Source organism: Macrobrachium nipponense, chromosome 8 (assembly GCF_015104395.2).
Source record: "Macrobrachium nipponense isolate FS-2020 chromosome 8, ASM1510439v2, whole genome shotgun sequence".
Classification (NCBI taxonomy): domain Eukaryota; kingdom Metazoa; phylum Arthropoda; class Malacostraca; order Decapoda; family Palaemonidae; genus Macrobrachium; species Macrobrachium nipponense.
This window is the reverse complement of record NC_087203.1, coordinates 13,462,747-13,475,246: the sequence shown is the minus strand read 5'-3', so window position 1 is coordinate 13,475,246 and position 12,500 is coordinate 13,462,747. Positions and strand designations below refer to the sequence as shown.

At 35.4% G+C, this 12,500-nt stretch overlaps 1 protein-coding gene across 1 annotated transcript in view; it reads right to left on the bottom strand.

Annotated features, from left to right (window-relative positions):
* The window catches only part of LOC135222617 (uncharacterized), a 775,758-nt gene that overhangs the window by 537,910 nt on the left and 225,348 nt on the right, over nucleotides 1–12,500 (bottom strand). The window contains exon 6 of the mRNA XM_064260717.1: nucleotides 6,155–6,257. Within this exon, the coding sequence (XP_064116787.1) occupies nucleotides 6,155–6,257 (103 nt within the window). The remainder of the gene's footprint in view (nucleotides 1–6,154; nucleotides 6,258–12,500) is intronic.

Below are 12,500 nucleotides of genomic sequence, written 5' to 3'. Positions count from 1 at the left end.
GGGAAAGTTTTGGTCGGTGTACAAGTTTTTTTTTTAAATTAAAATGTTTATTAACCTGTTAATGTATAGTTTAGGTAAGATTTTCAAGCATAAATAAGACGATGATTACTCCATATCGCCTAATCCACCGGAGAACACCATCTTCAAAAATCTAAAATGTTATGTATATTTTGATTTTATGAGTCAGAATTTACATTACGCAAGACCAGAGGAAATAATGAAAAGGAGCAAGACCTGAACAGAGACGGGACAAACAATAATACAAAAGCCTTTCCAAGCCCTACCCGACTGGAAAAATAGGGCACCCACACTGAGTCAATAATTTTCATATTGCCCAACCAACAGAAGCTATGAGCAAGGGTAGGGGACTTCGCCTTTTGACATTCTTTTGGACAACCACAACGATAATCGTCCCCATGACACCACACAAATCGTTTTTAGCTGTAATGCTAAAGGACGAGGAAAGCGGACAAGAAGAAACAGAAGAATAAACAATGCACACCTGACATGTGGGATTACAAGACACAAGGGAAATATTTGAAGAATGACACAGGATGCAACAGACCACACTACATTGCTCAAAGTAAATAGAAACAGAAATCAAAGGAAGAGGAGAGAGAGAGAGAGAGAGAGAGAGAGAGAGAGAGAGAGAGAGAGAGAATCATTCATTTAAAACTTCCGCAAAAACGTACATAGAACCGAGTAGGAAGCAATCCAGTGAACGCCTGTTTCGCGTATCTCGTGGCGTCAATTTTGGAACTTCCTGTTACGATACTCACGCAACGAAGGACCTTCACAACGTGACGCTTGTGAAAAGAAGCTGTTTAGGAATGGGGATGTTTGGTGTCGTTTTTTTGTACAGAAAAGGGTAAGGTTGCATTTGGGTAACTCCAGATATTTTGCTTTGTCCACGACATAGAAACATGTCTTTATCTGTCTACCCGTTAGCCTGTCTTTAAATCATTGTCTATCTGTCATTTTGTTTGCACGTTCAACATTTATTTTCACATCTCTGTCTTCCTATAAACGATTTTATATCTTTCTATATTTTTATATACTATATAATATATATATATATATATATATATATATATATAATATATATATATATATATATATATATATATATATATATATATATATTTGCAAGCTGCAGCACTTGTACTTATTATCATTTAGGAAAAGCCAATGGGCAATTATCAGAAGTATTTGAGTGAAAGTACAAAACAGACTTGACCTTATCACAAGAAAGAGAAGAGAATCAATACCAAAGAAAATGCAAAAACTTAAGGGAATGTTAAGTGAAGACAATAGTAATAAAGAAAGAAAAAAAAACCTAATCAACGCAGACTTTCGCAAAAGATTAAGTGAAACCAGTAAGTATTTTAAAGAACAACAATGATGGGCATACGAGTCAATGAGAAACGGTCAAAGAATTTTGGTGCACTGGAATACCAGAAGTACTACTCGCGATGAAGCTTCATGGGTTGGGGAGACCGTCCGGCTTTACAAACTACGGTATATTATTGAGTAACTTTGCTTATCAAGTTGATAATGATTAAATTTTGTCTAAGAGTTTCCAAAAGATTCACCGGGGAAGTAACTGACGTATTTTTCACTATTTACACAAAATGCCAGCACAGATAGGAAGCACGCGAAATCAAAAGAGCACGCGTGTAGTAAACAAAGACCATCTCTATTATATTCGAAGGATTTTCCTTCGGCGCAACTTTTTATTGTTACTAGGCTGCCGGAGGAGAATAAACCTTCCCGAGCGTTTGATATCAACGCGAAGAGGCCTCTCCCCTCGAGGGGTGAGTATTAGCATGATAGCATGGCTATGCTCCCCATGACAACACCCCCGTCAAACGCAGTGCGGTTTTGTCCCGCCCACTTCCCGGCCGCCGCCCATCGTGTGTCACAGTCTCCACCCGGGCCATTTCCAAATTTACTGGTTTAGGGTATGAGCTATTGGACCCAGCGGGGTTCTATTATCATCTGCGATCAAGTTGCATTGTTCACTAATGATGGTCCTTTTTTCATTATCGCTTCTCTTTTCCTTTTCTGCACTTCCTCTTCAACTTCTCATCTTATGTTTCGTTGTGGGAATAATTCGGCAACTAACCAAGTCAACGTGATAAAAGATCGGTCTCTTAATTCATTCTTCTCTCTTTCAGTCACATGTGAATATAGAAATAGTAAGTGAGCATGAAGAACATAAGGAATATACTCCAAATTCAGTCAATTTTTATTATTAAAAGTCTAAATACTGAAAATTAGTTACCATGGCATTTCGCTTAGCATAATTATGATACGACAAGTTCCAGAAACCAAATAAAATAAAAGAGGAAAAAGCAAATTTACGAGTAAAAATGTAACTTTTTAACACGCATGGTGTGTGTGTGTGTGTGTGTGTATGAGAGAGAGAGAGAGAGAGAGAGAGAGAGAGAGAGAGAGAGAGAGAGAGAGAGAGAGAGAGAGAGCTGGTGAACGAATTCACCTAAAATATAAAAGGATAACTGACAAACATATTATAATACGATCTATTAAACGTTCCTGAATTTGAAATCATAAGAATGTGGCACAATCTGTGTTGTCAAATGAACAGGGAAGTAAGAGAAATGTAAAAAATGAAAAGTGCATGGGGCAGACGATGTGATGGTGGAAACTACATGAAAATAATTTTATGCTTTTCACTTCATGATTGCTGCACTAAACCTCATGGAAAACCACCAGTGCAAACATGGTAGGAGGACTGTATTTGAATCGTAAATATCCTACATACTGCCAAACCATTTATTTGGATCTGACGTGTAGCCCACCCTGTCAATATATTCGAGAGTTCGAGCAGAAAATCAATATTCAGTGGCCAATTATGGTAAATATTTTACAAAATATAACGCTAAACATGTTCAGAAACCATTGGTTCTAAAGTTCTGGCCATCCTTGAAGTATATTTAGATGCTACTGGTTGTAAGGTTTGCTGAGTGCTTTCAGGTGTTCCTTCTTGTCTCCGACCACCTTCAACGTAAATACCATCGTCTTCCCTATCAAGCGTTTTGGGGAACCTCAGAATATGACGGGAGCATAATATGTGACGATTCTTTCGAGAAAGTGAAAATTTAAATACATTGCGCGGGGCACATATGCATGGCACATTCTGCTTAACATTTTCTTCTTTTTTCCTTCAAAACCTCCATTATAACAACGGCTGCAGCTGCAGCAACTACGTACCCTGACTGTGACATCTGAAATCTGATGCCAAAGTGTTCCTCGAGAATACACTATCTCACTAGATTTAATATATCACCTCTTTTTATGTAGAACCTCTAGAGAGGGCACTTCTAGAGTAGTCTCGCTACAGAAAGTCTAGCTAAATTTTCCTCTACAGTATACACTTCGCAAGAGGATGAAAAACTATACTATTATTCAATAAAACATAAAAATCACGTCATAAATCCGCTATACCCTGTGATTACATACTCTTACGTGAAGTAAAACAGTACACGAAACACCCAGATGTGGAACATGACCTTTCCTTTCATTCAGTTCAGCGAATGTATTATGTTCTCGCTCGAAAAAGCGAAAAAAGGAAAAGGTAGACGGTAAAAAGAAGATAAATTATCGCAATGCTTCACGAGTGACGTCAATTATTCACTATCACATTCCGCCAGACTCCTTTTCAGTAGGGATCAAATCCACGACCCGTGTTTATCATAGGCGTAGTCAGCTTCACAGCTAAAAGCCAATACATTCGTACGCTGATTTTGCATTGTTTCAAGGTATATGCAACCTCAAACAGACCCATTAAAGATAAAATGTACATTCTCACTCTGATTTTATTCGTTGAAAGGTCACGGAACTCATACATCACTCTCGCTGTCAGCCGACTTAGAGAGAGAGAGAGAGAGAGAGAGAGAGAGAGAGAGAGAGAGAGAGAGAGAGAGAGAGAGGGTGTTTAAACTAGTTTAAAAGGGTTCGTCTAGTTTAACGGCGCAGCATAAAAAAGGAGGGAAAAAAAAGGACTTTTACTGAATGGAAAGATGTTTAAGAAAGTAAAAGTTTATACAGCCAAGCACGGAAGAGTTACAATTACGACGCAGGAGGGCAAACATAACCTAATGAAACTCTCAACGAATAAGGTAAAAATCGATTTTCTTAACTTTCAAATACATTTAATTCATTATCAAGCAGATACTAATGATCTATGCATACATGAGCCGAACTTTATATGTTTGACAACCCCAAAATGTTTACCGCTTTATCTTATATTTTTTTAAAGACTACGATTTAAAAGCAAAGATTCCGAAATCATGAAAAAAGTTATATATTCTATGGCTAATTCTGTAAATATTATATAGAATGGAACTGAATGTAGAATTTTGGCCAAAGGTACTTGTATATACAATACCCAGTCTTACGTATACAACTACACTATGAGAAACGAAAGCTACCATTAAAGGCAAGCGGCCCACAAATACCAATTTGACTTAATTTATGTCAACAGTGTAAAACCATTTCAAGTTTTCTAACTCTTGAAAGTACAGAAAAAAAAAAAATTTTTTTTGGCTCTCTACCTCTTGAAAGTACATAAAAATAAAATTTAAAAATTCCTATGTACCCTAGTACAAACATCTTAAGCTAGCATTTAACCTATTTTAGACAGAAACAACACAGAAAGCATAAAATTGAGGTCAGTAGTTACTTCTAACGCCTTAGTTTGTGTTTGACTATCCTGGTTTATTCCGCTGCCTTGTTTGCTGCTTTCCAAATTCTTAAATCAAGAGGTCACTTAAGCAAACAAATGGTGATGGAAGTTCACTCTCGACGTGGTTCGGAAGTCACGTAAAGCCATTGGTCCCGTTGCTGAATAACCACTGGTTCCATGCAACGTACAAACACCATACAAACAAACCAATAAAACTACAGAGCGACAGAATTAAGCCGTGTATCCAATCATGCACACATCAAAACGATCCTTTATACGTCACTGTTCGTGCCTCAACTTCAACATCTTAACAGTCAAATTAGTTTTGCTTCTATCAAGGGTACCACGAGTCTTTTGTTGACTGGAATGGATAAACTTTACTGTTTTATAGTACACATCAATATTAGAAAAAAAAATACTTGAGCAAATCACAGGAACGCAAGTGCATTACATAAACACGGATCATAAAAAAGAATGCGTTTCATACAAAAAGTTGTAATTTTTACAAGAAAAAAAAAGTTAGAGGTAAAATAAGTTTTAGACAGCAAGCTGAAAACTTCATGACTTGTGGTATCCGTTCGCAATTCATCATGCAAGCTAATTTGCACAGGATACAATCCAGTTTCACGCAATTCGGACTATTACCGACAAACATGTCATGCCAATATCGGTGAGAGATTTAAGGGTGGCCATGATAATGACTTGGTTTAAAATCATAACTTACAATAAGATCCTCAAAATAACATAGTATACGAGTAAATGCAATTTTACACGTTTTCTATTTCAAGACATCAGTATTCTCACCGTCAAAGAAAATGGAATTCTACACAGCAGCTAATGGTAAACTAAGGTATTTGTTAATTTTTCTTTGAGATATATTATACAAACTTTATTATTTGAATGTGCATTCTTTATGATCTCACATAAAAAGCTGATCATATAAAATGAAACACAGAAATTTAACTATAATATGTTGATTTAGAGTACGTCAAAAACTTCCTCATCGTCACTGAAACTCCTAAAACTCTGCTTGCTGAACATTTGCTTTAAAAAGGTGCGCCTCACTATTTTTTACAACACTTCTCCATAATATTCCACTCACCATAAACTTCTAAACATATCTCTGCCTAAGTGCTAGATTAAATATCACTTCATTTAGGACTCTCCCTACAGCTTTCTCTTTACCCATAATCAAGAAAATTCATCTTTTACTTTCAATTATGGGTGAAACGGCTCTTCAAGTGGACCATTTTCTGCAAAATCATCTTCCCAAATGCCATGATGAAACGTTTCACAAACGTGAGACGTCGTCCTCAGTGAACACCTTCCCCTCCCCACCACCCCAAACTTCCTTGACGCCGAAACGGCCGTTTCGTTTTCATTTCCCTCCGTCCTCATTGTCCGTCCGAGCTTTCTAAAAACACGTACTGACAGAGAGTGACTTACCGGTAAATGGAGAAGATGAATCAGGGAGTGCCGAGCAGCACCTCGACGAAGCTTGCAGAGAGCAACGAATTCCTCGTCGTTGCTGTGCTTTTCCCGAAGTATTCTGGAATAATAATAATAATAATAATAATAATAATAATAATAATAATAATAATAATAATAATAATAATAATAATAACTGCTTAGCTACTTAGCATATTAGACTATTACACGGCTTACAAATCCATTGTGGAAGGTATAAAGTGCAAAATTACCATTTATTCACTTGTATTTCTATAAGCTTAGGAGCTGCCACATTTATGTAACTCATGAGTACTTTTCTTCTTTGTTTGAGAGAGAGAGAGAGAGAGAGAGAGAGAGAGAGAGAGAGAGAGAGAGAGAGAGAGAGAGAGAGAGAGATTCATACGGAAAGCTTTCATTTGCCCTTCCGCCACTGCCTTCAAGGACCCCAAAACTTTCATCTTATATAAATGGGCCTCCTCAGGAATTCCAGTGGCGTCCTGCAGAGCAGAACTCTGTCACCTCAAATGTTTACACTGTTCTTCTAAATGAGAAAGCCATCCGGTGAAAGCAGTTGTCGGGAGAGACGGACAGTATTTACCGAGTGACTGGCAATTTTCAAACATTTTAGCACTTAAATGAAGGACGTGACGACCGAATGCTGAAATTGAATATGTATGAGCGAGTAAAAGTCCTTTTCAGCATGTAAACGCAACAATGTGTAGTTTCAGTTAAAACAAGGAGACACGCAATTACATAATTGTGAATGTTATGACAAAGCAAGATTGCAAGTGCGACCCAGAATTTGTCATCAGATTCTTACATAAGCTATAATTTTTCATTGAATAATGATGCATTCAGTAACATACAACATTCAGTTAACTATTATATACACATGTATTTCTAATAGCCAAAATTACTTCTCAACTTCCCGATTTCCTCGTACTGATTTGCAAACAATTATCCCGACAATTATTTAAGAGAATTGTATGAAAAAAAAGCACTCTTCACCGTCTATAATAGGATGCAAACCAAAGTCACTAAAATGCAATGATATGGGGACAGAACAAAGTTTAAAATATAGAGAAAAACATGTCAAATGAATTCACATTTCACCTGAGTTGGATGGATCTATGTGCCTTTGATAAAGGTTATCAGATTATATATATAGTAATATATGATATATATATATATATATATATATATATATATATATCGTATATATATATCGCCACAAATATATATACTATATATATATATATATATAGTATATATATATATATATATATATATATATATATATATATCTATATATATATATATATATTTATATATATATATATTAGTATATTATCTATAATATATAATATATCGATCCACAAATATATACTATATATATATTTATTATATACAAATAGATATAGTATATATATATATAATATATTATTATATATATTATATCGAGCCACAAATCCTTTAATATCTAATTCGTTGTACCTCGAGTTTAATATATTTTCATATCTGTTAACCGAAAACGAATTTTTTAGTTGATAATAATTTCGTCCTCTCGAGGGTTCAAACCAGCGCCCAGTGGGCTGAAGAGAAAATCAGGACTCCAGTGACATTATAACCCACAAGAGGGCGAATTATTATCAACAAAAAAATTCCCCTTCGATTAACATATGTGAAAATATATTAATTCCGAGGTAGAGCGAATTAGATATTAAAGGACATTTGTAGCTCGATGTATATATATGAATCACGGTAATGTGATAAAAAATTCATATATATATGTTTATATATATTATATATATAGTTATAGATATATATATATATATATATATATATGTATATATATATATAATTTATATACACACACACACACACACACACACACACACACACATATATATATATATTATATATATATATCATATAATATTATATATTAATATGGATATACGTTTTAATCAGTTTAATATAAATATATATAACAAAAACAAAAATGGTATATTTGTATGATTGTTTATTGTTTGTTGGTATCATCATATTACTCTCTCTCTCTCTCTCTCTCTCTCTCTCTCTCTCTCTCTCTCTCTCTCTCTCTCTCTCTCTCTCTGACCTTCTTACAGTAAAAAAAAATATTTCGCGTCTCTAAATTATTTTTTTATAATACATCATATATACATATATATATATATATATATATATCTAATATATATATGTATATATAGTATATATAGACATATGTATATATAACATTATATGTATTTGTGAATGTGTGCGCGCGCATTACCAGTACCTAGAATGCAACTGGCAACATCATTAACATTTTCAGAACCACGCAATTGGACCCATGGACAGGCTACGTAGGTTTAAAATAAAATGAGCCACTGTTGATCTGAATAATGAATTAAGTTCCTGTAGTTTGCCATCCCTCAAGCTTACTACACACACACACACACACACACACCACACACATATATATATATATAGTATATATATATATATATATATATATTTAATTTTCCTCTCAGAAAGGTCCAAAAGGGACCAAATTAATAGGAATGAGCCACTGTATTTATGCTAATATACATCGAATATGCACTGGGCGAAAAAGAGATGGCTTGTTCAAATTTCTTAGTTTATTTCATGGACATGTTTAAGAAAAACTTGAACCTAATAAATTACAGAAATATCTCTGCCTATCTATATTTTTGTTATACACAAATATAAATATATACAAATGGCACCCAATACATTCCCCCGAATTTTAGAATATTTAACCGTTTGGCTCTAGCCAGCAACATCTGGCAACCACCATAGCCGGCCCGGATGCTCTCCTGATATATATATATATATATATATATATATATATATATATATATATATATATATATGTGTGTGTATGTATGTATGTATGTATGTATGTATGTATGTATGTATGTGTGTGTGTGTGTGTGCGTGCGTGCGTGTGTGTACTAATACAATAATTGCATACTAATGGAAAAGCAAACCAGTATGTCAGCTAAAACACAAATACACAATTTGGCACAAATTCACGATACTTTACAGTATTTCCTAAAATTGCTGAAAACAAAAATAAATAGAATTTAAATAGCGTCCTAGATTTACTCCTCATTCTCTTTTAATGCGATTTGCTCAATAATTTATTCCGAACATAATCCTCTGGGCAGTTATTTTATCAAATGTGTGTGGTATTCTGGAATATCCCTGGTCAAGCCCAATAATGAACATGATTTCGTGAAGATGCCTAATTAGTGGCTAAAATTTAAATCAACAATTCGAGGAGACCCGAAAACATGTCTGCATATCATCTAGTACTGATGCAACCTATCACATAACTAACAGTTTTTTTATTCTTCCTCTTCTTTTTTTCTCCAGCCACCATCACAGGTTACGATATGACTCGTACCCAAGTTTTGCACTTAACCCTTCGATATCTTCTAACACCAGGGTTCACCATTTAACAACCAATTGGACACTTCCTAAGTATCTGAGCAGTTTTGACTTGTGAATGATTAAGATTTGTGACTTTGCGAAAACGAAAATTTGGGATCGAGACTTACGAACAAGAAAAGTAAGTTTCTAGATAAGTCACCCATTACTTATAAAGAAAATGAAGCTACAGTATAGAAAACCATTTGTCTGGTAGACTGAAACATGTTTATTAAGTCTTGCCGTTTATACAGCAATCGTTGCGATTCTAAGACCAGATCGATGGTTCAACACATACAAACTGACCAGTGGGGGGGGGGGGGGGGGCGGATTAAGTGGGGAACACTGGTCACCTCCCCCCCCCCCCCTTCCCCCCCGGATTGGAAATTATTATTATTATTAATTAATTATTATTATTATTCTTATTTTATTATTATTATTATTATTATTATTATTATTATACGAACTGGATATTGGTACGGCAGCCGTACCCCGATCTCGGTAGATATTGGTATACGGCAGTGAATTGCGCATGCCGCTAACCGTTGTTTAACCGACCTCACGCATATCCAAAGACTATATACTGAAGTATATACACAGTCTTTGGGCCATATCAGTGACAGCAAGAAAAAATGGTGACGGAACAGCATGAAACCGGCGGAATAATACATTAGTTTTCGTTCCGAAAAACAAAAAAACAGATGTTTTAGGCTTTAACGAGCTGAAGAAAGCCATAGACATCTATGAAGACTCAAACTTTCAAAAATTGGGTAATTCATGGTATATACGTAGGTCACGAACGATCGAATCGGCCCTGAAAAGAATTCCGAAGAGGAGATTCAAAGAGGATTATATATAAATATATACACTACCATCGTACCTTTGGTGACTTTCTCGGCTCTTTATTCTGTGCCCGACGTCGCAGCTGCAAGGGCCGTTATAGCTATACTTTACATATTCTTTTAATTCACTTCATTGGTATATTGCAGCTGTCGGAGAAGACGATAGAATTTACCAGGTCCATTAAATCGGATAGTGTTGTTTTTTGTAGTACAAAAAAGCGGGACACAATTCACAAAAGCTAAACAAAACAAAAACAGGGGGGAGGAACATTTTGCTAACTGAAAAAAGGGGGACAGATGTTCAAAAAGCGTGACTGTCCCACCTAAAGCCGAGCTCTGGTTTACATAATACAGTATGATTAGCAAACTGGTAAACGGATACAGCTAACTGCCGTATCTACAGCAAGTCAAGACCGCAAACAAATACGGCGCCAATGACAGAATCTGCCGTACCCTCACCGCACTATATTATTTGTACGGCAGGAAGTCTGAAATTGACGCATGCGCAATTCACTGCCGTACCAATATCTACCACGATCGGGATACGGCTGCCGTCCTACCTATATCCTGTGCCTTATTATTATTATTATTATACAAAAAAATTGCATGGTTAATGATTATTTCAACAACAATCTACTACTAATGTATATATATATATATATATATATATATATATTATATACATATATATATATATATCTATATATATATATATATATATAATATATATATATATATTTTATATATATAAGTGTGTGTGTGCGCGCGTGCGCATACATATAAATATGATATATAGTATGTACCGCATGTGTGTACACATGTTACACACACACGACACACACAAAACACACACATACACACACACACACACACACACACACACACACATATATATATATATATATCTATATATATATATATATATATGTGTGTGTGTGTGTGTGTGTGGTGTGTGTGCGCGTGTGTGTGTGAAATTGGCCGCCCTGTGAAAGATTTCTAGATTTACCACTGAAACTGACTTTTCCTTTCAATAAATAAAATAAATAACTATACGACGTTTCTATGAAAGTATGAATTCTAACCTATATTACTAACCTATCTGTACCATACTATTCTATTCTGATAGTTTTATAAACATGAAGATCTAAATCTGAGTCACAGCATAGCATGATGATCTGCTACAATTGGTGCAGATTTCAGACAATTACGGGACAAATAAAATCAAAGGCTGAACAAAACCACAAACTAGAAAAAGAGAAAACCTCTTTGTTGAAATGGAGATATTGAAAGTTTAAAGTTGCTTGGGTTCAGTTCTCTACTACCTCAAAGTACTCGGAGAACGTCGTCAGCCAAGTTTCCAAGACTCCCTACCATAGACCCAACACTGCGGCTCTAGCTGACCATAAGAGTAAAGTGACAGGTGAATAAAGGAACGCATTAAGGCAGATCTGAATGATGGCATCAAGATGTGGACTTTGTGGACGGGAGGGGTAAAGTTTCGAAAGTTTACTGGATGAAATATTAGAAATACTTATTATTGAGATTCATTTCAGGAATATCTTTGGAAGAAATCATATAGAAAAAAAAATGGTGTGAAAAGTATACTCAACGATTCAACTATACTCTGTATTTTTCCATCTGTCCATCCGCCTGTTGTGCTTGCGCATGGTAACACTGCGTCCCGGGCTTTAAATAATATCCTATTTCGAATATTAACGGTGTAATTCGCATACAGTTTATTATTAAAACACTTCTCTGTTGCAAATGTACACCAAGATATCCTTTTATTTAACTAAAACTTCCACACAGTGTAACTATTTAAAGCCCGGGACGCAGTGTTACCATGCGCGGCCACCACAGGTGGATGGACAGATGGAAAAAAACAGAGTATAGTTCACACATGGCTGGTTAGCAATATTGCAAAGAAAGAAGGTAGATATCCTGGTCAAAATGTCCAAGAATAAACCAGTGAGGGGAAGGAGAGCTCATTAAAGACAAAGGGCTCTGCAGTGGGGTGAGCAGGAAAGTAATACAGGGAAGGTTAG